Below are 27,776 nucleotides of genomic sequence, written 5' to 3' on the forward strand. Positions count from 1 at the left end.
TGGTGGCTGCCATTATGTAAATGAAGAGCAGGATATTTAAATCCCGGCTTCATTTGCACTTTCGATACGTCTAATTTATATCCCTCTGCCAACAGAGGGGTATAGTTAGACATACCCTCAGTGAAGAAAGAAGAGAAAGAGATGTGAAAACATAAACACCTTGGGGGTGCTAAAAAAGGACACATGTTGACCTTACTGTGTATCTACATTGGACTGTTATTTCGAGATATCTGGTGTTATTTCAAAATAACAATGCGAGCGTCTACACAGCCATTCTGTTATTTAGAAATAATTTCAAAATAACAGACTGCTTATTCCGAAATCTGTAAACCGCATTCTATGAGGAATAACACCTATTTCAAAATAGCTATTTTGAAATAAGGTGTGTGTAGATGTTCCACTGCTGCTATTTTGAAATAGCCCCTCACCAGGGACATTTTAAGTTATTCCTCCCCAGTGCCTCCTGGAACTCTAAAATGAGATACCACGTCCACAACAGGAAAGCCTGCCTCGGACTTATTTTGAGGCTTTCCTGCAGTGTAGACGTGTTATTTTGAAACAAGCTATTTCATAATAACTATTCCGGAATAGCTTATTTCAAAATAGCTGTGCAGAACAGATTTATCCTTATATAGTATCATTCTCCAAGAGTCCCAAAGAACTTTCTAAATAATATTTAAGTCCCAAAAGTAGTTAATGAGATGGGTAAAGTGCCACTTAACTCTCTCTCTCTCTCTCTCAGCTTTACTCTGCTAAATGACAATTCCAAGGCCACACAACAACTCAGTGATAGAGAAGAGATCACAGAGCTCCTAGCTCCTAACCTTAGAGTCAATCTAGTCTGATTTACTCTATATATCTAGGCTGTGTCTACATTGGCACCCTTTTCCGGAAAAGGGATGCTAATGAGACAAAGATCCTTTACAAGAAATATTTCTTGATATCTTTTAGCCCAAAAGATTGATTTACTCTGTTTCAATTAAGATAGTGGCCTATATTTTGAAAAGTAGCTAATGATTGTGGTACCCAACAAGACAGCTGCAAGAGGCCTGGTTTTTCTGAAAATGAAGCTCCTTTAAATTGTCTCAAAATCTGGTGTTCCAAATTACCAGTCTTTTTGAAAATCTAGGCCTGTACATATTGTTAAATGTTTAAATAATGTTCAAGATATTGCCCCTTACTTTTAAAAGCATCAGATTTCCTCCTACATTTTAAAGCATATTTACACTAATACAATATGAGTGATACTTTGAGAATTTCTTTCTTCTGTTAAGATTAAGCTAGATTTATTCCCCAAATAGAGAACGTGAAGGACATATTGGCTACGTCTACACTGGCCCCTTTTCCAAAAGGGGCATGGTAATTTCAGAGATCGTAATAGGGAAATCCGCGGGGGATTTAAATATCCCCCGCGGCATTTAAATAAAAATGTCCGCCGCTTTTTTCCGGCTTTTAGAAAAGCCGGAAAAGAGCGTCTACACTGGCTCCGATCCTCCGGAAAAAGCGCCCTTTTCCGGAGGATCTTATTCCTACTTCAAAGGAGGGTTACTTCAAAGTAGGAATAAGATCCTCCGGAAAAGGGCGCTTTTTCCGGAGGATCGGGGCCAGTATAGACGCTCTTTTCCGGCTTTTCTAAAAGCTGGAAAAAAGCGGCGGACATTTTTATTTAAATCCCCCGCGGATTTCCCTATTACGATCTCTGAAATTACCATGCCCCTTTCGGAAAAGGGGCCAGTGTAGACGAGCCCATTTAGTATGATTTGGATTTAATTAAAAAAAAACCATTCTATTTATTTAAATTCTTGGCTCCTATTGATGTGCCACTTTTCCAAGAAGCTGCTTGAGAGAAAAGGGGAATCACTGCTCCTACATCTGAAATGGATGCTGTAACCAGCTTCCCCACAAAGCTGTTTTTTGCAAGCTCTCTGATAGGGGCAGATCCACTGGGCAATGTCTGAGCAGGCAGGCAAGTTTCATGGAGAAATGCCTTTATTCCTTCAGTCATGCATCACTCTGGGGCTTAGGATTCCAGATGCCTGATGTGGGGCAGCAGTGCTTACGCTCAGAGGCAGAGACTTAAGCATCTAGGGAACTTTTACTGAAAAAATGTAGGCACAAAATGAGTTTAGGTACATACCAGTTTTGTGGGCAGCTGAGCAGGAGTTTTGTGAATCCCAATGGGCCCTGAGTCTGAGATTCAGGGTTCTGAAATGACACTTCTGTACCTAAATCTTATTGTGATTCCAGCCCAACACCCCAAAAGTTAAATCTTAATAAGATTCAAGTCATTATTCATTTTAATTTTACAGAGTTAAAAGCCCAGATAGTTTCTTGCGATTAATATTAACATAATACATTTTTATGGAGGGATGCTTTTAGCTTCTCTTAATAAACATTTTTATTTGTCATCTAGACATTTTTATTTTTACAAGATTGGCAGCTTATGAGTTTGCTTAACAAAAAAAATTGGAAATATTAGTTCCTTCTAATCAAAATCAGTTATTTTAATTGATTAAATTTACTGTTTACATTCCATCACTGATTACTCACATGTTAGATTAAATTGAGGTTTCTAATATAACTGAATATCCGCTTTGTGTTCTGGAAGCTGTATTGTCTAGACAGTGGAAAACACTGTCTACTCAAAGTGGAAAACAAGGTTTATCTGGGCAATGGTAAACATTGCAGATGTTAGCTCTCTGTACAGTAAATGAATGACCTTGTATAAATACATGGTTAGATAAAAGATACCTAACAAATTCCAAAATAAACAAAAAACACTGGAGTAGCCATAGAACCTTAACTCAAAGGGCAAATGTACGGACATCTTGTACCACTTTAACATCTAAATATCTGTCTTTGAAACCATCAGTTGGACAGGTGTTTCTGATGTGGCTAGATGAACACTGAAGGTGGCATGCTCAAGCAATTCCCACCCTTGTACAAACAACAAGAAGTGCCTGAACCTGTCCCCTGTGCTGACACACAGGCAAAAGGTTTCAGGTTGGTTCTCTGACACAGCACATAATTCAATATTGTAGGGGGCTTTTTAGAGCAAATTTCCAAATAATTTACAGTATTTCCTGTGAAGGAATTAAGTGAAGCATTTTTTAATCATTGCCACTTATTGTAAACAAATCTGTTTGAAACAAAAACATTAAGCATTGTTTCAGTTCAACTGCAATTTCCTGGCTGAATTTATATATATGGTAATGGAGGAAAATGTACTTTCCCTTTCTCCTCAACTTCCTTGAAATGGGAAGAATTCCTGAGTTCAAAGGTCTCCTCTGACTGATTTTTGTGCTGAACCTTGAGCCCTGTCAGCTTGTGATTACTTAACCCTTCCTTTCCAGCTAGACTGCTGTTTAGATTTCTACAGCTTCATGTCCCAGGCACCCCTTTGACCTACGCAGTTTTCTTAGGACCGTTATATTGGTCTTTCTCTTGCAGAGGACCATTCAAATTAGTTCTGGCTCACACTGAGAACAGGCATATATCAGAATTGTTTTTCTCTGAGGCCTTTTTTTCTCTATTTACAGCGTCTAGCTACAGCCTTCTTGCGAAAAGAAGTGTAGCAATACCTTTTTCCATAGTAGTTAGCCTTTGTATTTATGGGGGGTTAAACATAAAGTGCAATGTAAATATTAACCTATTACCTTAGCATCATTCTAACTCTGGTTCTTTCACCCTGCACAAAGTGGCAGCTTCTTTGTTCTAGCAGATTAATTGATATTAACCCTTTCAGGCAAGGGTTTCTTGAAATCAGTTCCTTAAGACTATTTCCTTAGCCAAGTGTCATGCTCATGTGATTCACTTATACCCAATTAACCAAAGTTTGCCTACGATGTGCCTCATTAATGTCAAATCTGAGAGGTCTTAAATCTGCAATAGGGAGGACCCTGTGGGCTTTGTCTGACTGTCAAGATTTGACCCTGTGGAGGGCCACATACCTATTCCAGTAAGCTGTATTGGGAGGTTGGGTTTCTGGGCAGAGATGGGATGTCTGCTTCAGATGCCTGTAACAGGAAGAGCTAATGTGATTTGTCCTAAGTTTTAGAGGGTGACCGAACCTTTCCTGCATTTTGAGACTGGAAGGGACTAGAATTGCTACTCTGCCTTCTGATTTTTTTTCTCTGGGCTTGATGTACACAGTAACCTGAAGGAACAAGGTGAGCTAATAACTACTTCTGTAGTAATGAGTCAGGTCATGTGTACATGGGATGTTAAAACCTATGAAGTAATATATCAGACTGCATGCAGTAGGTCAAATCTTATTACAAGGGTCTAACATATAGCGGAAAACTCATTTTGCCCCAGCTGCTAAGGTTGATAATTTCATCCTGTCACACATGGTGGTCTCAATCTGTGGGTCCTGCTTCAGCATAGGACCTGGGTGTGGACTGTGGGCCCACCATCATGTTGCTTCATTTCTCGGGGCTGATGGAGGCTAATTTGGCTCCCACTGAAATTTAAAGCAGCCACAGGCTCATTTGTCTTTTCATTTAGAAGGCTGGCAATTCAAGCAATTTGCAGCGTTCAATTTGAATTCAGAACTCAAACTGGGGACTGCAGTATACACACAGCTCCAAGTGACTGCATTAAGTGTTCTGTGAATACAGAGGACAGTAACCTCAGGGATGTGCTAGCTTATGACATTTGGTAATGGTCCCCAATGCAAAGTTTTATTACCCTTATAAACTATACTAGATTTTTTTGAAGATTTTATATAAAAAAAATACAATCAGTTCTTTGTACAGCAATATACATTATTTAACTGTCACCTGCAAAGGAAAATAAATTGGGCTTTTGCATATTTCTTTTACTATTTTAAAATGTATAAATTTGAAAACCATAAAAGTCACTAGAAAGGTTTTCTAAAAAAAACATTTTTTTCCTACAGGAATTGAGGACCCTGAAAAACTCTCATGACTGAAGGACTTGCATATTTTAAAACAGCAATTTATGCCTTGTATTCATTCTGCCCAGGAGGATAAAACGGCTGTTTAAATCTTCAACTGCTATTTCAGAGCCCATTTATTTGAATTCTGAGGTGGTCTTACTTTCAGCAATTTGTACTGTTAATCAAGAGTTCTTATAATACATTTTAGTTGAGTTTGCCATGGAGAATTTCTGTTCACACTGGCTTTTCAACACATTAATTTGATGTTTTACCAGCTCTGAATATATCATAAAAACCTTTGCTCATTATCTGTCAAGTATGTTCATTAGTCATTTCTTATTTAAAATAAAAATACATTATTCTGAAACATTTGGTTATAGTTCCCTAGGAATAGAAATTCTTCTTACTGGCAACTTTCAGTAGCTCTGTGCTCAGAATGTTTTAAATACTTTCATAGCTTCATATAAGTTGCTCAAACCCAATCACTGCTTTTTCACATATAGTTTGATTTACTCAGAAAAAGCTTTTTGATTTCTTTTTATTAGTAATTTATGTATCATATCTAATAAACTTTCAGTTTTTCTAATATTAAAATGTCAGTGTTCTATTTATCATTTCCTAGGGGGGGAAACTAAGGGAAACTGCTCCTTCACAAATGTAGCAGGGATTTGTAGTTGATAGGGTACTTGTTTCTGAGCCTGAAAAGCATACCCTCTGTGAAACAGAGGTAACATTTTCCAGGTACTGTATCAGGGACTCAGGTCTACAGTCATAAACATAACAAGCCTATTATTTACCAATAATTCTTAATTCTCTTTTCCCATGTTATAGCAAGGAATAATGGACATTATAACTTAATCTACTACAAAGCAGGGAGGCAAAGCAATTCTGAGAGATATCTTGTGGGCCTCGGTCCCCTGCCCTCTCTATTAGATACTTCTGAAGCAGAAGAATAAAAAGAATATATAGAAAGGATGGAAAAAGCCATGCTCTTCCTCAAGGGGAATATGATGAGAGAACATAGGACTATGAGAAAAGGAATTTCTTGCAAGTAATACACCCCTCTTCTCCATCCTTCAGAGGGATAATAAGTAAAGCCCTGCAGGAATACAAAATGTATATCTGCAACTGCTCCACAAACGAATACTGTATTTGCAGATTTGCAGGGCTTTAATAATAAGCCAGTTGGCAAATGCAGCTAGCAGTGCCCACAGAGGAAGCTTACAGCTTCCACACCTACTGACCATACATACCAAAAGTGCACTTATAAATGTAGAGGTGCCTTACATACCTAAGTACTAGATACTACTGTCCAAGAAAAACAGGGATGGGGGGAGAGGGGGTTAACCATTGTGGAGATCCACAGAAAAAAAAGAAAATCAATGGAACATAGGAAACCCATAGGAACATAGGCAATCAGAGAGACTGTGGAGAGAATGAGAAGAGAATGAGGACAGGACAGGGTGAGAGGATATTGCCAGGTTTCTGCACAGAACTACTGCTTTAGACTAACAGCCTGCTGGCTTGTTTCCAAATGAGGAAATGGAACCTTCAAACCCTTTATCCCAGAGAACTGGCTTGGTGGTGAGTCATTGGTGGTGCTGTTCTAGAAATTCAAATTGAAGCAAAAGGACCTTTTCAGGCTCTAAGGGTGAAAGGATGACCCCAGGGGTCAGGCATCTTGAAGAAAATCTGTGGAGTAATGAAAGGTGGTCTAATTCCTTCACACACTGTTGAAGATAGTGACCTTAAACAGGTGATCTGCTGAGAACAAAAGAGAGGCCACACTGACTTCAGTATGGCTGTGTGATGATATGTGGGTGTTTAGAAGAGCAGAGAGATTTCTATCTGCAGGCTCAAACTCCGCCATAAAAGAAATGCAGCCTTTAAAACCCAGGATTACTTAGTGTGCAGACGGACAGTTAAAGGGATGACAAAAGGTTGGCTTTTTTTAAGGGGACACTTATGATTCTGGGACATGATGTGTTTGGTATTTGTGATGGTAAGGTACGGGCAAAGGGGTGAAGAAGTGCAGGGTATGTATGGTTACGAGGCCTAACTTTTGATTCCCTGGCTGTTGGTTTATGTTAGGCATGTTCTGTGTGTAGCAATCCTAACTGAAACACTCTCTGTTGTGAGATAAAATCTGACACCAAACTATAGCTCCTGAGAGAGAAGGTTTTATGGGCACCCAGGTCATATCCCGGTAAACAGGCCTTTCCAAAGCCAGTCAAGCACATTTGTGTCCACAGCATAAATCTTCAGTTATAATGTGAATTATCCAACATAAAAACCAAACAACTGTTTTACTGAAGCAGTTTTGTACAGATTCACCTCTCTATCCAGTGTGTGTACACAGATTTTTTTTTAAACAGACATGGGTCAATGATGAGAAGTAGGATTGTCGAGGCAAAATTCTACCTGAACCCAAATTCAAAGGATGCTTATTTAACGTCTATGAAAAGAAACAAAACAAAAACAACATAGAACATTCAAAGGGCAGAAAACCTACCCTGTGTGAAACTGGGACACATTGACTGGATACTTAGGAATGACAAAATAGGAATGATTGCCTCATTCTAAGCCCATTTTAGAATTCAACCCTAATTACAAAGTTACTCCACAATAAATACCACATCACATAGGTTTCACCACCAGTCAAGTCCTCTGCTCTGGGCACACAGGAATACCATCATTAACCATGAGGCTGCCAGCAGCAGTTGTGAACTTTAATCAAATGAATGAAACAGGTCAACTTTGGAAGCCAGCAGGGTAATGAAGTCAGAGAACATTTTTAAAAGGTAGGGATGCTTGCCACAGGATAACCATTTCAAATGCTCTCCTCTAGCTCTCTCCTGCTATAAACTGTGAAAGTGATAATTTGCTAATAACTTGTGCTAAATATTCCAAACTCCGGCCAATTATTGGCATACTTATATTTTTCTGGACAGATTTGTCCTTAGTTTTATGTGACAGAGAGACTATTACATTTAAAACTTTTTGACCAATTATATATTAAGATGAATTCCAGCACTTGGAGGAGGAGATAGAGAGTGAAACAGGCTGGAAGGACAAAGATTCTTTCATGCCAATGTGCTCTTTTCCCAGCTATTTTCAGACTAGTTTCCACCATTTTCCACCTCCTACATAAGGGCTACACGGCCCACAGCCTGTCTGTTTGCAGCCCACAGTTATATTCCTGGACTATTGTGAAGCCAAAACAAAAAAGGAGTCAATATAGTGGTCTTCTGTTTATATGCATTTTAGTAGTTAAATTCCTGGCCTGTCACTGCCCATTAAAAGTGCTGTCATATGGGTGGAAATTAGATAAATATTGCATTTTATTAATCTCAGCAGAACTAATTTAAATGGAGCCTGCGTGTTGTGTCATCTTGCCTTAATTTTTGTGTTCTTGCCCATCAGTGTGAAATAAACTATTTGCATATATATTTGCATGTATATGCAACCACACTTAAGTTGTGGCCCTTGGCATGTGCTGTATCATTGTGGCCTTCCAGGGCTTCCAAAGTTGAGTAGCCCTATCCTACATCATCAAACAGCAGAAGTGTGTCATGGTTTTGGTCCTTTGTTTTATGAAGGATGCTGCAGCTCCAGCTTAACCCTCACGTCTCCCTAAAGCAGACAGAGAACATTGCACAGAGAAAAACAGAGAAGCTTCTTTTCTTAAGCAACTTATCCCTGCAGTTCTAGAAAATATTTAGGGATTATATTTAGGGAAATATTTAGTTTTCTAAATATTTAGCCTTCTAATATTTTAGGCTTCTTTTGGAAGAAGCTTTTTTCAGAAGAGATCTTCTGAAAAAACTTCTTCCGAAAGAGAGTGTCCACACTGCAAAAGTGCATCGAAAAAACAATCTGCTTTTTCGAAAGAGAGCATCCAGACTGAATGGATGTAATGCTGTGGTTGCTATGGATGGAATGGTTACCAGGGCACCTGAGCTTTTTCCTCTTTCCTCTTCTTCCAAAAGAACTCCCTCTTCCCCGTCCACACATGCCTTTTTGCAAAAGAGCTCTTTACCAATGCCAGAAAAACGCTTCTGTTCTTTTGATTTTCTTGCAGAAGAATGCAATTGCAGGGTGGACGTTCCTTAAGTTTTGTTGGAAAAACGACCGTTTTTCTGACAAAACTGTGTAGTGTAGACATACCCTCAGATAAATGAAGAGCATAGTGCTCCAATTTGCAGAAGCTGTTCAATAACGGCCAAAACCATACCTGTGGTCCAACCATCGGCCAAGAGACAAAACCCAAGAGTTCTCAGCTAAAAGCACAAGCCTCTTTTGCTTGAGCTAGAGTAAATGTCTGCAGCTGTAGCAGACTCATTCATCTCTCATGGACCAGCCAGTAGGACAGCACAAAACTCACGGTATAGCAATATGAGTTGTACTCAGATTTCATAGATGTAATTTGTGTTCACAGAAGAAAACATTCTGCAAATATTGTGGATTTGGGGGCCCAAATTGTTTGGTTTTCTTATTGAAATGTGTCCCTGCTTCAATTTGAGTGTGAAGGGTTTTAGGGAGATGGGGAAATATGCTAGAATTTGCCATTTTCCTCCTCACCTGGTAAGGCCTTTGCCCACTTCACCACATGCACCAGCTGTCTCTCCCCAAGCTCATTCAGGCTGGTCAGTAGGGCAGCAAAGGAGTCGGGTTGATTGTTGTCATGGCCTGCACACACCACAATAGGCTCAATGGCTTCCAGAACGTTGAGGAAAATGGGCTGACACTCAAACCCGTCTATGCACGTCATCACCATCTTGGGGGTTTGCTCCTCTGTTGGGCTGGATGAGTTGGCTCCCTCACCATCCTCTTGCATCTTCAGGTTGCCCAGTTTCTTCAGCTTGCGGGCTGTGGAGAATGACACAACTTGGCTTGACATTAATACATAAACCAACCTTAAGGCTTCTTATACTTCCAGTCCCACCAACTACTATGAGAATGAAGCTGAAAGAGAATTGTGCCTTCACATTAAGTCTAGGCCCAGCTACAGCAACCAGGGTGATGTGAAAGAACAAGGATGGAGGTCTATTCTACAGAGAAATCCTTCAATTTATTAATTCATACACAGCAGGAGGTTACTTTCTGATAATTTATTTTGGAAGGATTGTCTGTGTATTTTGTGGAAAGAGTGTGGGAGTGAGGAGGGGTGTATTGATCCAAACAACTGTGCAAGTAAAAAACAAACAAACCGTAACACAACATATGACCCTGATGCTCAGAAACCAATCATCCTTTGGCACTACAATGTAGCATAATCTCTACATCATAGTTATTCTGCTGGAAATTTATATTACACCCATCAACCCATCTATGTGGTATCTAGGCACTAATGCTAGAGCCCTGCAAATCCGAGGATATCCACTTTATACCCACGGGTAACCATATCCATAGATGTGGATTCAGATATCTGTGTCTTATTTTTGTGGATACGGATGTGGATACAAATTTTGTATCTAGAACCTTCCACATTTGTGGATATCCACTTTATATACGCGGGTATCTTCACCCGTGGATGTGGATGCAGATCTCTGTGGCATATATGCGGATACAAATTCTGTATCTGCACAGGGCTCTAACAGTTGCCATGCAAATTATCGTGACAAAACAAATCCAATACTGTAACTTTATTACAAGAATAAGCAAAGGGAGAAAATAAACTGTGAACAGCAGGTCAAATCTAAGCCAATCACTGTAGGACACATGCATTGCTATTTGATGATTACTCTACAAATGGGTCAAGGAAATCAAAAGACTAGATGGCACCAGAGCTGCTACACCGCAGACATCTATGTCACTTCCTTCAAAACGTGCAACACTCAAGACAAGATGGCAATTAGTTAGAATCAAGTGGAGCTGTCACCTTGCAGATTAATGGTGTTAGAACACAGATGATAAACTGCAGTGCACATGAGCCATAATAAAGATGCTCTGGAAGCCCGCAGCTACACATTATAGAGATGGACATCACAGTTTAAACAGACAAATGCATTAGCTCAGGGCTCTCAACCATTTCAGAATACTGTATCCCTATTATCAAGAGTCTGATTTGCATTGTGCACCCTGCCCTCCATGTTACACCTCACTTAAAAACTACTTCCTTACAAAATCAGACATAAAAATACAAATGTCGCAGCATGCTATTATGGAAAAATTGCTCGATTTCTTATTTTTACCATATAATTATAAAATTAATCAACTGGAATATAAATATGGTACTTACATCTCAGTATGTAGTGTATAGAACAGTACAAACAAGCCATTCTCTATGAAATTTTAGTTTGTACTGACTTTGCTAGTGCTTTTCATGTACAGGCAGTCCCCGGGTTACGTACAAGATAGGGACTGTAGGTTTGTTCTTAAGTTGAATTTGTATGTAAGTCGGAACTGGCATCCAGATTCAGCTGCTGCTGAAACTGACCAGCGGCTGACTACAGGAAGCCCAAGACAGAGTTGCTCTGCCCTGGGCTTCCTGGAATCAGCCGCTGATCAGTTTCAACAGCGGCTGAATCTGGATGCCTAGGACAGAGCAGCTGGGACGCTGCCGGGTAGGTCCCCGCAGCGCTCAGGCGCTGCGGGAACCAACCCGGCAGCACCCTAGCAGCTCTACCCCAGGTGTCCCCAAGTCAGCCTTCTCCCAGCAGACCAGGGAGATGCGGAGCAAAGTCTCGGAGGACGTGGGCAGCGGGGCAGCCCAGACGCTCCGTGGTCCCGCTGCCCGGTCTGGGCTGTCCCACTGGGCTGTCCCTCTGGGCTGTCCCGGTCTGGGCTGTCCCACTGCCCGCGTCCTCCGCGGCTTTGCTCCGCATCTCCCTGCTCTGCTGGGGGGGAGGGTCCCCCAGCAGACCAGGGAGATGCGGAGCAAAGCCGCGGAGGACGCGGACAGCGGGACCGCGGCGTGTCTCGGCGGTCCTGCCACCCGCGTCTCCCTGGTCTGCTGGGTGGGAGGGCGCAGCTAGTGCCCCCCCCCCCAGCAGATCAGGCTTTTCTCGCCAACGCCTGGGGTAGAGCAGCTGAGGTGCTGCTGGGTTGGTCCAGTAGCGCCGAGGAGGACCAGGGAGACGCGGAGCACAGCCGCGGAGGACGCGGGCAGCGGCACGTCTGGGCTGTCCCGCTGCCCGCGTCCTCCAAGGCTTTACTCCGCGTCTCCCTGGTCTGCTGGGGGGTTTCCCCCAGCAGACCAGGGAGACGCGTAGAAAAGCCTCGGAGGACACGGGCAGCGGGACCGCGGCGTGTCTGGGCTGTCCCGCCACCCGCGTCCTCCGTGGCTTTGCTCCACGTCTCCCTGGTCTGCTGGGGACTTCCCTCCCAGCAGACCAGGGAAATGCGGAGCAGCTTTTCTCGCCCCGGAGGACGTGGGCGGCAGGACCGAGGGACCGCGGCGCGTTTGGGCGGTCCCGCGTCCTCCGGGGCGAGAAAAGCCCCGTTCGTAATTGTGGATCCGACATAAGTCGGATCCGCGTAAGTCGGGGACTGCCTGTACCTTGTTGTAACATTAGGCAAATATTTAAATGAGTTGATATATCCTTTTGAAGACTCTGGGTACATGCACTTCTGGTTGAGAACCACTATATTAGACAGATGGACAAATGACTAGATCTCACATATAAACTATACAGTCCATAAACAAAACACCTGCAACTTCATGTGTACAATTTTAGAAATGCTTTGAGATTGGATATTTAGTGTTCAGTTTAATTTATAATTTATAATGTACAGATGTTTACATCAGTGGCTGACTAGTTCATATGTATGAAAAATACTGAGCTGAGCATGTTATTCTAGATGATAAATCTTTTATTCCCCAACAGTCCCAAACAAAAATTAATCAATCACAATAAAAAACTGATTGCATAGTTCAAGCACAGAAACTAACACAAAACCTGTTGCCCTGGGGTTCTGGCTCCCACATTATATGATACTCATTTGAAATATCCTTTCAGCTGTAATTAGAAAAATAAGCCTCAAAACGTAAAAATGTCAAGTCAAAGTGCAGCTTTGTAAATCAATGAAAAAGCTGATCTTTAAATAATATGCTTTGGACGATCTACAGTAATAGCAATTAAGGGAGGCTGCTCTGAGAAAATGAGAACATGGCAATAAAAATCAGAGCAGTATGGAAAACAAGAACAAAGTGCAGCATGACATAATCCTGCAATTATTTGTGTGGGTCACAAGCAAAACAAAAAACTAAGATCACTCCTCCAGAACTCTGATGGCAGCCACACTATCAGGACTCAGAGTGATGTAGCTGGCGCTCCTTACTAACCTTGAGATACTTTCCATAAAAAAAAAATCTATCATCAGGGCAGAACATGAGAACTGTGCACTTTAAGTTAATAGGTGATTTGATTTTGGACAAACAAGGCGAGACATGAGGACAAAAAGACAATTCTAGGTTACTAAAAATCCCACCACAACCAGTAAAAAATCTGAAAGGCTGCAGGCATGATTGAGCAAGTCAATGTCATGGTGACATGCTGATGTTCTTTGTTCAATCCTATGTTGTAAAGTCTGTGTGCTTATAAGGAACAAGGTCCTTCCATTTTAATGATCGGAAGAAATTTAAAATCAGAAAAATCAGAGCTGAATAATCAAGACAAATAAATAAAGAAAAGTGGTATCCATTATAGGTCCTGCATATATAAAACATTGTCTGTTATTATATACTATAACATACATAGGCCTGGATCTGTTTATATGTGAGACCTACAGTAAGTGTTGTATTAATATTTTAAAAACTGAGTTATTGATAAAAAGAATGAACATAAAGAAGACAGCAAGTTGAAATAATCACTCTAACTCTTTCTTATGAGACTACATAGATAAGAAAAAATGGTATATTTCTGGCCAAAAGGTGTGTCAGTGATAGGATTAATTCCCATTTCCCAGAGAAGAATGATATAAGCATTTATGTTTATTTTTATTGCCAGGGATGGAAGTTTGATTCTTCCCATCAGCAAAGAAAATCTGATTTACTAGATCCAGAGGAACTTCAGATCTTTCCTCAGGGGAGCAATTATATTGTATTCAGCTTGAATACAATATAATTGTAAGCAGCTTTATCTAAGCTTTATCCATTCCATGACACTGGTGAGTACTTCTCTACAGCTATATATGCCACATCCCTTATGTTACCTCTTTACAATATTTTATTTTTTTAAAATCTAAAAACACAAGAGGTTGTTTCAGTGAGAGTACAGGTGAAACATTCAGACTTCTGGACAAAGACAGCATCCAGGAAAGGACCTTTTATATTCACTCCCTTCAAATCAGCACAACTCCTCTTGGCATAAAATTCCCACAGCTGGCAACAGTCACTCTGCACATGCATAGGAGCAAAAATAATTAGAGTCCAGATCTATTGGGAAGAAGAGAGATTTTCAGCTCCCCAGCCCCAATCTGTAAATAATGTGCTACCATCATTACAAACATGATGGAAACATAATTAGATGAATAACAATAGTGAAAAAAATATTAATTGCTTTTGCTCTTACCAGAAATATGAAAAATTTGGGAGCTTCACAATATACTGGGTTAAATACACTGGTCTTCCACTTACTGACCATAAATTACAAGTGAGATGAGTATTATATACTCCCTTTACTTTTTATTGAATACATATTTTTGCTGTGTTTTGGGGAAAAAGCCAGCTAATTTATGTTAGAATATATATTTGAGAGAGTTTGTCTGTGTGTCTATTTGTTCAAGAACTCCTCCTAAACAGTAAAGAGCTATGAGTACCAAATTCAATATACAGCTTCCTCTTATCATAACTCAAAGCAAGGTAAGAGCTTGGTTGTGCCAGGAAAATGGGATGTGCCTGGAATGGGATTACGGATCATAAAGCCACACAGAAAAGAGACAGAATCACCAGGCACATAAAAGGGCTATCTGGGGGTGCACCCTTCACCCTCTGTCTGAGACTGCTTCAGCCCCAAATCTCCACCCCCTCACGTGCCCTTTTGGGAAAGTGGGAGGGCTGAAGCTCTCCCCTTGATCTGTCTGGGAACTATACTGTCTGTTCCCCTTTGTCAGGGAGCAAGGGGAAAGTGCACAGTGTGCTGTATTACTCATTCTGGCTGGAGAACGCAGGGGGGCAGATTAATCTGGACATGCCCCAGCCAGGGGACAAGCATCCCTCCTCTGGCTGTGCCCGCTGGAGCTGCAGTGGCCATGAAGAGGCACTTCTCACCTGACCCCAAGCTGCTGTGTTGAGAGAGGAGTGTGGTTGTCCTCTCTTCCCAAGTAGCCTGTGTGACGGCGCGTTGGGGGTTCCCCGTCTCCTGCACCCCGAAATGGCACAAATAGACTCCACCAGCCAGTGGAATTGAGGATGGTTTATTGCTCCTCCAGCACAGCGCAGCACAGATGTAATCTGGTTTCAGGAACTGGGGCTAAGAGGCCTCAGTGCCCCCCCTTGAGGTAGGGGAGTCCCAGCCCCCTCCCCAGTTCCTTATTCCCTCCCTTCCAGCCAGGAACTAACTAACCCTCTTCCAGCCCTGCCCCCCAGCCAGGGCAGCATTCCACCTTCCTTTGTTCCTCTCCATGGGGGGTGTCTGGCCACTGGTTCAACAAGTTTGGCATTACCTTGGCCTAGTGAGGCTTTCCCTGCTGGGTCTTGCTCCAGACAGCAGGGGTCACCACAGCCCAGCAAGTACCCCCACTACGTCACAGCCTGCATACTGAACTAGGGATGTGAGTGAGTAGTTGACTATTTGACTACCCAATAAGCTTATGGAGTTCTCGAGTAATCGCTTCCCCCCTTTGCTGCCTCTGCTCAGTCCCAGCTCCAGCTGGCTCCCGCTGAGGCTCTGTGGAGGGCCCCGTTATTGACTAATTATATAGTTGATACAAAGTGATACAAATTGTATCAAGTACACGATTAACCAGATAATCTCAATTTAACATCCTTATACTGAACCCCTCTCCTCCATCCCCATCCCAGAGCAATGATACAAATGAAGCATATACATTTTCATTTTATTTTCCAAAAAACAAAAATTAATTGAGGTAAGGACCTGAGCAACACTGGGTAAATTTTCTAGTATGACGATAATGATGAAATACTTTCCATTCAAAATTAATGTTATGCAGCAGCTAGTAAAGTTAGGCATTTTTAAATCAGCAGATCTGGATAACTTGGTTCCAAGAGTTTTTAAAGAGTTTGCTGAGGAGCACTCTGGACCACTAATGTTAATTATTAATAAGTTTTGGAATGCTGAGGAAGTTCTAGAGGACCTGCCTGATTTCAAACATGGGCAAAATAATGGAATGGCTGAAAAAAGAAGGTAATACAAGTAATGAAATTGAACATCGGTTTATGAAAATACATCTTGTCAAACTACCAATGATATCATTTTTTTATAACAAATGTGGTTAGTAAAGGTAACAGTGGGGATGTCATGTGACTATATGTCATTTGACTTAGTACTGCATCACTTGGGCCGTGTCCAGACTCAGGGGTTTTTTTCGGGAAAAGTAGCCTTTTCCCGAAAAAACTTCCCCTGCGTCCAGACTCAAGCCGCGTTCTTTCGAAATTATTTCGAAAGAACGCGGCTTTTCTTTCAATGGCGGTAAACCTCAATTTAAGAGGAAGAACGCCTTCTTTCGAAAGTTCCTCTTTCGAAAGAAGGCGTTCTTCAATGTAAAGAGGCCGTCTTCGAAAGAGAGCATCCAGACTCACTGGGTGCTCTCTTTCGAAAAAGCGGATTTCTCTTTCGAAAGATCCGCCTGCAGTCTAGACGCGATCTTTCGAAAGAGCCTCTTTCGAAAGATGCTTTCCAAAGAGACTCTTTCGAAAGAAGCCTGCAGTCTAGACATAGCCATACCGATTAATAAAATACAATGATGCAAAATCTATATGATGGGTTAAAAACTGGCTTACTGATATGTTCCAAAGTTTAATTGTAAATAGGGAATCATCACTGTACTGGTGTGATACTAATGGGATCCTGCAGGGATTCGTTCTTGGCCCTACACCAGGGGCAGGCAAAATATCACCTTCGAATCTGATCCAGCCTGCCAAGCCACTGGATTTGGCCTGCTGCCCAGCGGGAGCCTCAGCCAGGCTCCTTGCCTGCCCGGTCCTGCCTGGTGCTCAGAGCAGCTGGCTGCAGGGGCAATGTGTACTTCTGTGAGCGCTGCAAGCCCAGGGAGAGACTTCATATGGTGCCCCCACCCCCAGCACAATCTTGCATCTCCCTTTGTTGGTTTCTGGCCAATGAGAGCTGTCTGTTTGCAGGAAGTACCCTTCCCTACTCCTGGGCACGCAACTTTCAGAGAAGCACACAGTCCCTGCAAACGGCTGCTCTGTGTGCTGTGCAGGGGCAGGACAGGCAGGGAGTCTGGCTGTAGAACCTGCTGGACTGCTGGCCAGGAGCTGCCCAGATGAGCATCTCCCAGCCAGAGCTAGCCTCTGGCTTCCCAGCCCCTCCCTCCCTTCCACCCTTTGCCCCCCCACTCCTGCACCTCTACCTCCTCCTAAACCTGGACCCCAACCCCCTGCATCCTCACTTGCATGCCTGCCCCAGGTCACAACCCCCTCCCAGGTCCTGTACTTCCTCTTATACCTCTCCTCCAGGTCAGAATGATCCCCTGCACACCCTCCTGCACCCCAATCCCCTGCTCTAGGTCACAATCCCCTCCTTCACCGAAACTCCTTCCCAGAATCCAACCCCCCTTCTGCACTCCACTCCCTTACCCCAAGCTCCCTTCTGCACCCAACCTCCAATCCAGACCCCGCATCTCCTCTTTTAATATCATGGAAGAGTGCGGCCCTTGACCACTTACCAAATTCTTTGAGTGGGCCCCACCATCAAAAATGATTGCCTGCCCCTGCCCTACACTATTAATTTTTTTTTAACGAATGACCTAGAAGAAAACACAAAATCATCATTGACAGAGTTTTCAGATGACACAAAGATTGGGGAAGTGGTAAACAATGAAGAGGACAAGTCACTGACACAGAAGGATCTAGATCCCTTGATAAACTTGCAGCAGCAAAATAATATGTTTCAGTATGGCCACATGTAAGGGGCATACATCTAGGAACAAAGTATATAGGCCAGGCTGACAGAGTGGGGAACTCTAACTCGGGAAGCAATGACTGACAAAGAATTGGATTCATGATGGATAATCAGCTGAACATGAGCTCCCAAGTGCCTTGCTGTGGCTAACAGGGCTAATATGATCCTTGTATGTATAAATGGGAACATCAAGTAGGAGGAGGGTGGTTATATTACCTCTGTCTTTGGCACTGTTGCAAATGCTACTGGAATACTGTGTCCAGCACTAGTGTCAACAATTCATGAAGGATGTTGAAAATTGAAGAGAGTTCGTGAATGAGTCACAGGAATTATTAAAAAGCATGTTTTTCAATCCTTTAATGAGAAATACAAGAAGTTCAATCTAATTAACTTAGGAAAGAGAAAGTTTAGGGGTGATTTGATCACAGTCTATAAATACTGATATGGAGAACAGAAATTTGATATGAGAGGGTTTTTCAATATGGAAGGCAAAGATATAACAAGATACAATACTGAAAGTGAAAACTAGATGAATTCTGATGACAAAAATATGCACGTTTTTTAACACACAGGGTAACTACACATTGAAACTGTTTACCCAGGGTGCGATGGAGTCTCTATCACTGGACATTTTTAAACCAAAACTGGATGTTTTTCTAAAAGATCTGCTTTATTTCAACCACAGTTATTGGACTTGTAACATAAATTAATTCAGGGAAGCCCTGTAGCCAGTTTTATTGCAGGAGGTCAGATTAGATTATCACAGTGGTTCTTTCTGGCTTTAACACGGTCTCTCATATTTCAGTCTGTGGTCAGAAGAAAATCCAGACAGGATAAGCAAGGAGAGCTGCAAATCAGGAATGAGGTGCATGGCCAAAACTGTGGCCTAGGAACCCAAGATCAGAATAGCAGTGGGTTCTACAGGATGTGACTACAGTCCACTGTCAGTATGTGTGTTGTCTATACGTGTGTATGATCTAAGACAGGTTTACATTGTATTGGAAGCTCCTATTCAGGCAATGCCCTAGACAGGAGTGTCAGAAAGTTTTGCAGGTCAGGACCAAAATGGATTGACAAAATGATCTATTTATATATGTATTTTAGAGTGCGTCTGTCTGTCTCTGAGTGCATTTGTCTGCAAGTCTGTTTGTTTAAGAACTCCTCCTAAATAGCAAGAGGTAGGACCACCAACTTTGGTATGCAGCTTCCTCTTATCATAATTTAAAGAAAGGTCAGGGTTTAGTTGTGCTAGGAAAATGGAAAGGCCCTGGAATGGGACTGCTTTCCATAACATGGAAAGGGAGGGGGCTGATCGGAAGGAGAGCTGTATGTAGAGTGATCACTAGGGGCAGTGAGTGCAGAGGAAAGCAATACTGCACTGTGACCATGTCTCATGTTGCCAGCCATTGGACCAGGTAAGAGGCCCCCCTGTCCCAAACAGTGCCAGATGGAGGGGGGATCTCCTCACCCATTGGCCCTGTGTCACAGCCCGCCCCTGGCACTACCCACAAGGCTGGGCAGTGCAGCCTGCCCACCGCAGAGGAGACACCCCCTCAGAGGAGAGGCTGGGAACTGCAGCCTGTTCTATGGCCAGCTGGAAGCTGAAGGATGGGGAGACAGCTGCAGGCCAGAGCTGGCTCCCAGAGTCATGCCCCTGTGGACAAGCTGGAGGCCCCCTAGAAGAAGCTGCCATCTGGGAAGTACTGCCTTGGCCCCCCAAGAAGAGCTGCCAGCCAGGGAGTGGAGCCCTGACTCCCTCAGGGGGAGCCACTGCTGGAGCAACGCCACCCTTAGTGCCAGAGACAGTCTCCAATAAGCTCCCCCGGGTCTCCCAGCCCTCTGCCCTGAGTCCTCTGCCCTGAGTACTGCACCTCCCTCCCCATGTCCTGATGCCCCTCACATACCAAACTCTGCCCTGAGTCCCTCACCCCCTGCGTGGACTCCAGGCCCCCCTCTCAAATCTCTGCCCTGACTTCTGCACTCCTCCCCCTGCTCTGAGCCCCCCTCCCATTAAGTCCCCCATCCCTGCCCTCACACAGTGTTCTTTACCCTCCCCAGCCCCTTGCTCTGACTTCTACACACCCACTTACTGCCCTGAGCACTCCACCCCCATGGCCTGACTCAAGGCACCTCCTGCCCTCTACCCATCCCCTGTCATCTACTCCCAGCCTCTGGCAGTCAGAAACTGGACCAATCAGAACATATGGGGTTGCATTGCTGACCATCCTGGCTAATAGCCATTGTTGAACCTATCTTCCATGAATTTATATAATTCCTTTTTGAACCCTGTTACACTTTTGGCATTCACAAAGTTCTTTAGTAATGAGTTCCATAGGCTGACTGTGTGTTGTGTGAAGAAATATCTTTATTCATTTTTGTTGCCCTTTTCTATATCCTTTAAAATTATAATAAATCTTTTTTTGAGATAGGGCAATCAGAACTGCATGCAGTATTTAAGGTGTGGGCATTTCATGGATTCATATAGAGCTATTATGATATTTTCCATTTTTATAATCTGTCCCTTTCCCAATGGTTCCTAATACTCTGTTTGCTTTTTGAACTGGCGCTGCACATTGAGCTGATATTTTCAGAGAACTATCCACTGTGACTCCAAGATCTATTTTTTGAATGGTAACAACTAATGTAGACCCCCTCATTTTGTATTTGCAGATGGGATTATCTTTTCCAGGGTGTACTACTTTGCAGTATTTATCAGCACTGAATTTCATGTGCCATTTTGTGATCCAGAAACCCAGTTTTGTGGAAATCCCTTTGTAACACTTTGCAGTCAGCTTTGGACTGAACTATCATAAGTAGTTTTGTATGGTCTGCAAATTTGGCCACCTGACTATTTGCCCCTTTTTGCAAATCATGCATGAATAAGTTGAACAGCCTTGGCCCCAGTACAGACAACAGGGCAACACCCCTATCAACTTCTCTCCATTCTGAAAACTGACCATTTATTTCTACCCTGTTTCTTGTCTTAAATCTTTTACTGATCCATGAGAGGATCTTCTCTCTCAGTCTATAACTGCCTACTTTGTTTAACAGTCTTTGATGATGAAGGCCCTTGTAAAGGCTTTCTGAAAATTCAAGCGCACTAAATCCACTTAATCACTCTTGTCCACATATTTATTGACATTATGAAAGAATTCTAATGTTTGGTGCATGGCCAAAACTGGTAGAAGGCTAGGTAAGGTGCATTACCAGAGCAGTTTGATTGCTTAGGAGTAGAACATCTGGGGTACTACATGTTAGGGATGTAAGCGAGTAATCGACTATTTGACTACCCGATAAGCTTATGGTTATCGGGTAGACAAATGGAGTTCTCCACTATTTGCTTCCTACTCCCACTGCCTCTGTCTCAGAAGCAGCAAGGGTGGGTACAAGAGCTAGTGCTGGGGAGAGCTGTCTTAAAAGCCGATTCCCCCCAGCATCGTCTTTGTGGTGCTGTCTGCTTCCCCCCCTCCCCATCAGAGGCAGCAGGAGCGGGAGATAGGGCAGTAGTAGTAAGAGCCACCAGGATACAGAGCTGCAAGGGACTCCAGAGCTACCACGAGCTGGGACAGCTCTGCACAGGGGCCCCTTGTGTAGTCAATACAAATTGTATCGAGTACATGATTAGCCAGATAATCATAATTTAACATCCTTACCACTGGTCAGTATTGAAATGCATCAGCAGAGCTCTATAGGTGTCCAGACTGCAGTAACAAGGGAGTCTCTAGGGTAGTGTGTTGCACTGGGATCCTCACTGAGAAGTTACAGACACTACCAAGTGCTATAACTACTTCACATCTTCCATTCCCCCTGCTTTTTTTTTTGGTTTGATGGTATGGGTCATGTGAAGATCCTGTTTAATGGATTTCAGCTCTCATGTCAGAGTGAACTAAATCAATAATGAAGGCTTCAAAACTGCTGTTCTACGCCAAAGCAGAGGGAGTTTTAAATAAGACATTTGCTTGGTCTCCTCCTTATAGCACTATAAATACTCCAAAGTGCAGGTTCATTGGTCACATAAAGCCCTTTACCCAGAAGTGACTCATGATTACTAAACAGTTAATACTAACTTTTTGAGCCTGGATGCATTCCTGAAAGCTTTGTCTTTTGACAATGGGGGAAATAGCTGTGTATGCGAATCCACAGCATACACGGCTTTAGAGCTACTTTTAAACCTGCATTAAAAACCAATGTAAAACAGATGAGGCAGAACCGGTCAGGCTGACCCAGTGAGTGAAAACTACGCCCAATCGTTAGCAGCATTAATTGTCGGTCTGTCCTGTGTGAGAATACAGCACTGATGTATTGCTGCTTTTATTCAAGGAAACTTCACTATGAATCTTCAAGTAAAAAGAAAAAGAGCTTAAAATAAATAAAGGCATGTTAGCTTTTGCAAACATAACAAAAGACTGTTTCGTTGGCCCAGGGCTTCGCGCTCTGCATTGCTGTGTGGGATATCCAAGTCTGATTCCTTGTCTTTGTCCTTCTCAGGCTGCCATGGGCTAGAAGTAATACTGTGCACTATTCAACAGCGACCCCCTCTGGCCAACCAAGGAAGTGTGGATCAGTTTCCAAGAAGTACTCCTTCAGCATTCCTCATTCTAAGGATCACTATGATGAGCCTCCAGGGGATACATATATTGATCCTGCACTCTTAAAATCAATGGGGATTTTGCCATTAACTTCAGTGATAGTGCCATAAGGTAGCATACCACTAACATCTCCAATGTGAGCCAAGGGAGTGTAATGGTGTCCCTCACACGCACATCTTTTACACGGGCAGTAGGAAACGCCACAAGACTGGAGGGTAGAAGCTGTGAACTTCCTCTCTCCCTCTATAACCAAGTGCCACAGAAATTTCAGCCCATCAGATGGTGAATTTATCCAAAATATCCTGCGTCTCATTATACATCTGGTTGGCCATGTGCAACAGTAAAAAAAAAAAAGTCCTGCTCAAATGTCACAACCATCAGTGGCTCGTAGGATTTTATTTCATGATGCTTTTCTGCTCTGAAACATGCCCCAAATGATATCTTCTTAGCTCCACCAATACATGGATTCAGTCATATTTGCTCACTTCGTTGACTAAATCTTTCTCTGGTTGGTTTTACTCCTGTTAGTCCTTCACATTCAACTGAACTCTGGAGATGCAAGCAGCATTCCATTCTGAACTGTGCACTATCAACAGAAATTGATAGTGGTGTTCTGATTACGAAAGGTTCTTTGTTGCCAATGAGTGAGCACAAAAAACTCAGTTTGACTCAAAAGCCCCAAAGGGTTGACAGATTAGTTAAAACAACCCTCTGTCTTCTACTTGTAAAAGAGGAAATTTGATCTCGAGTCACCGTGATGAAAAAGGGAGCCCCACTATTCCATTTTTACCATCACATTTTTGAGCAGAACTGAGATTTGAATGAAACATTCAAACCAGTTTAATGTTTTTAATAGCACATTCACTTTTGTACCCACTGAGGTATGTTTTCACCTTACAAGGACTGCTGGTTTCCTGACATTAGGTGAAGCAGAAACCATACATTTTTACTTCTTACACTTTTGGTCTCTCCTACATCTTGCACCCAGGCAGTGCTGCTTAGTTAAAAGAGGTTGTTTTTAGACCAGTGGTGGGTAACCTGCTGTCTGAGGGCTGAATGTGGCCCAGTGGGGTTCTATGTGTGGCTCATGCAACATTTCGTTTACCACTGCCCATGCACAGAGTTGGTAAATTCTACTGGTTTTCGTCTGCATAGTTTTTTTTCCCTAACGGTATTACAAAAGTGACGTGCACATAAAGCAAGGGCATGTGACGTGAGGTGTGTGCCGACTGCACACAAAATTGTGAGAGCTGTGCACTCCTTCTATATCCATTCAAAGTGCTGCTACACACTGGCACACACTATGCAAGCACAGTTAGCAAAACTACCCTGTCTTGGGAGGCCATCTTTGTTACGACACTCTTGCAGCCCACTGAGCTGAAGGAGGATCAAATGTGTGTCCCATTCACTAGCCTAGGTTGCCCCTCTCTGTTTTAGGTTATGCAACCTGCCTCTCCCCCACCCAGCACAGTGTGATTGAATAGCTAGCCAGACCTTGTGCACTAATGTAGCAGTGAGTGGGCATGAGAGTAAGGAATCATATTTACATTCAGTAATATATTTTCCCTACTTGTCTGGAAGGAATGGATGGTAGGGATTGGGCTGGCTGCTTGCCTCTGACCTTTCCTTCCCTTCTTTTACCTTCTCTGCTTTGTTACCACCATTCTTGCACACACACTACTTGTTGGTGTAAAAGCAGAAGAGGTGAGGCAGGCAGGGTATTAACTGCTCTACTGAGCATGTGTGCATGATGGGGAGGAGGGGAGGTAAGAATAATCTTGGAGATGGGAAAAAAACTGATCTAAATCATTGCTCCACAGAGATCAACAAAACTCAGCCTTTTCACTGATAAGTTCCTTGACTATTTCACAGCAGTCTAGCAATCCCCATCACATATTATCCAACTCAGCAATGGGAAACACTGTGAAATTAACATGCTTGTGTAGCTAACAATCACTAATGAAGGCTCCCACGCCTCAATTTGTGCTATGTTTAATGCTGCCAGTCTCTTTCATTTTCATTATACTATACTATACTATAAGTAACCCTAACTGGCAACTTCCTTGCTTCTGCCTGTTACATGTAACATCAGCCCTGTTTGGGGAGGAGGAGGGGGGTATTTTCTGCCCCATGCTCACTTCAAATAAACATCAGAAGTTTGCCACAAATTAGTTTGGGTTTGAGCTGGTTTTGACAAAGCTTCATCATATGTTTTTCATCTTTTATTCTTCTACGGTAGCTAAACTGGAGACCTGGCAAAAATAACTTACAAATCTTGCACAGCAGAGGCTTACATTTAGTCAAAAAATCAGGAGCAGATACTCATTTACACTAGGCCCTTTCACATTGGTCTGGCAGTGTAAAGTCACCAGAAAACGGGGAATGAGTGGGGGAAAGGCACTTTGGTGTATCTGAAAGTATGACCTTCACAGTTTTTACAAAATTTTCCTGGATTAACAAGAATTTAAATGAAGGGAAGGAATGTTTCTTACAATTCAAACAAAAGATTTATAAAACTCAGAACTTAATTTAATACATTCCAGATGTTTCATGAAACTCAACATCACTGGATTCTCACCAGGCCCACTTTCTGGATACCAACCGTAAACAGACTAGATTTACTGACTACGTGATCAACATTAGCTACTCCAGATATTGATGTTGACTCCCTACATGGCACTTTCAGAAAGAAACAGAAAATTAAGCGGCTAGTGCAACAACACACCCTGGAAGAATTATATTAACTATCGACTAGCAATCACAGCAGACAGGGGCAAACTGTGTTTAATGTGTCCTCCATATCACAGCAGAAGATAATGCACATTTTTGTCTCAAAAAACCTGTTGTCACGTGCTCCAGAACTTTCAGCAAAGGCAAAAGAACATGGGACTTAATTTCTCTCTCTTGCTGGTACAGTAGACTTCCGATAATCACCACCTTTGGGAGGTGGTGCCAGATTATCGGATATGCCGGAGTATCGGGAGGTACTCCGGTGGGGGGCTGCGCAGGGAATGGCGCGGCGAGGGGCGAACCCTCCGCCATTTTGCAGGAAGGTGGGGGGAGCCCCATGCCACCGCCAAGAGTTTCTGGGAGGGGAGCAGGCTCCCCACTTCTCAGACTGCAGTAGTTATCGCCGAGCATGGGGGTGAGGGGCGGCGCTGCGGGACCAACCCGGCAGCACCCCAGCTGCTCTGCTCCGCCGCTTCCCCAAGTCTGCTGCTTGTCAGTTTCAGCAACGGCAGTGGTGGACTTGGGGAAGCAGCGGAGCAGAGCAGCTGGGGTGCTGCCGGGTTGGTCCCACAGCGTCGCCCCTCACCCCCCTGCTCGGCGATAACTACTGCAATCTGTGGGGTGGGGAGCCCGCTCCCCTCCCGGAAACTCTCAGTGGCGGCACGGGGCTGAGCGCAGCCAGAACGGGGCAAGTTCGGGGACTTAGCTCTCATGGCTGTGCGAGACAAAACGGCAGAGGGTTCGCCCCTCGCCGTGCCGTTCCCCGCCCACCCCCTACCCTCCGGCTGGACGCAGTGCAGGTCCTGGCAGACCTGTCACAGGGGTATAATCTCCTTCCCCTCTTCTCCCATTCCCTTTCCTAGCCGCGAGCGCCCATGGGGCTCACAGCAGCACTTCCGAGTTCCAGTTGGTGCCAGACCATCGGGAGTGCCGGACCACTGGATGCCGGACAATTGGAGTTTTACTGTATTTACTGAACACCAGTAATACCTAGGTCCTGAGACGCTCTCTTCTTCCATGTTCACAGAAGTACGTTTATTTCAAGTTGCACACGTGTCTGAGCTTCAGATCTTTCAGATACTTTCATGATGGCTCCGGTGGATCTTTTCCTGGCATTCCTAGCTGCTTTCAGGGAATTTTAGGGCAATAACCTGAGGTGCAATGTCCTTGGAATTGCCCAATCAGATAATGAAAGTACCTTATACCTCAAGAAGCCACTGCCAGATAAGCCTTTATTAATATAGATAAAATGACATCAGAACTCAAATATAATGGGGAGCTTAGAACTGCCAACCAATCAGAAATCTACAGTTGCCGATCCAGTGAATGAGCAAGCTTGATTTTTTCCTTCCCATATAAACCCATTTATATGATACTCCTCAAGTGGTCAAAATGGCTGATTTGTTGGCCTCATGCCCTGAAACAGCACCCAACAGGGGCTAAGTTGACCCAGAACCGGCCTGTCTGTTGTGCTTCATTCTTTCCTTAAACGATAGCTGTTTGCACACTACAAAAGGAGCACAGTGACCTGGAAACTAGCCAACTGCAGCAACAGATGCCTTAGTATTTCCTGTGATGCACCTAAAATATTGTTCCCAGATAGCTATAGGGCATCAGCTAGTATTTTAAAAATATCTGCCTAATACAATATCTCCTCAGTGACATTCTCATGATATTTTTATGGGCCCTGTTGAGCTGCATATTTCAGTACACTGAGAAGTTTCTGTGGGAATTTGTAGTTATTGCTTTGCTGCTATGGCAAGTGACAGCTGGATCCAGCGTGACCCTCTCTGAAGTGGTAACAACCCAATGGAACAGCAGGATTGCCACGGTGACATACATAAGAACATAAAAACGGCCATATTGGGTCAGACCAAAGGTCCATCCAGCCCAGTATCCTGTCTGCCAACAGTGGCCAATGCCAGGTGCCCCAGAGGGAGTGAATCAAACAGATAATGATCAAGCAATCTCTCTCCTGCCATCCATCTCCACCCTCTGACAAACAGAGGCTAGGGACACTATTCCGTATCTATCCTGGCTAATAGCCATTAATGGACTTAACCTCCATGGATTTATCTAGCTCTTTTTTAAACCCTGTTATAGTCCTAGCCTTCACAACCTCCTCAGGCAAGCACAGGGGTGGAAAATAATTTTTGCCCAGGGGCCACTTCAAAATTTTTTGAAGTAGCCCTGGGCCACCCTGGAAGAGGTGGGGCCTAAAGAGGAAGGGGTGGGGGGAGCTCCTTTGCTCTCTACCCACTAGGCACCCATGCCCTGGAAGAGGCTTGGCACGCTCCCTCACCCCCAAAGCCTGGGGGTGGGGGAATGCGAGAAGCCTCCTCCCCACAGGGCTGGGGCAGGGTGAAGTGAGACCCTGATTGACGTGGGGCAGGGTAGTGTGCAAAGCGTCCTCCGCGCCCCCCCCCCCCCCCCCCGCAAGCAGCACATGGCGCTGCTCGTGGCAGGGCAGGAGGAGGCTTCGCGCATTCGCCCGCCCCCAGGCCCTAATTG

At 43.6% G+C, this 27,776-nt stretch overlaps 1 protein-coding gene across 1 annotated transcript in view; it reads right to left on the reverse strand.

The window, feature by feature from the left end:
- AR (androgen receptor) overlaps positions 1-27,776 on the reverse strand; it is a 137,364-nt gene that overhangs the window by 13,641 nt on the left and 95,947 nt on the right. The window contains exon 4 of the mRNA XM_006125241.4: positions 9,482-9,769. Within this exon, the coding sequence (XP_006125303.2) occupies positions 9,482-9,769 (288 nt within the window). The remainder of the gene's footprint in view (positions 1-9,481; positions 9,770-27,776) is intronic.

The sequence above is a fragment of the Pelodiscus sinensis genome, chromosome 13, assembly GCF_049634645.1.
Source record: "Pelodiscus sinensis isolate JC-2024 chromosome 13, ASM4963464v1, whole genome shotgun sequence".
In the NCBI taxonomy this organism is placed as follows: Eukaryota; Metazoa; Chordata; order Testudines; family Trionychidae; genus Pelodiscus; species Pelodiscus sinensis.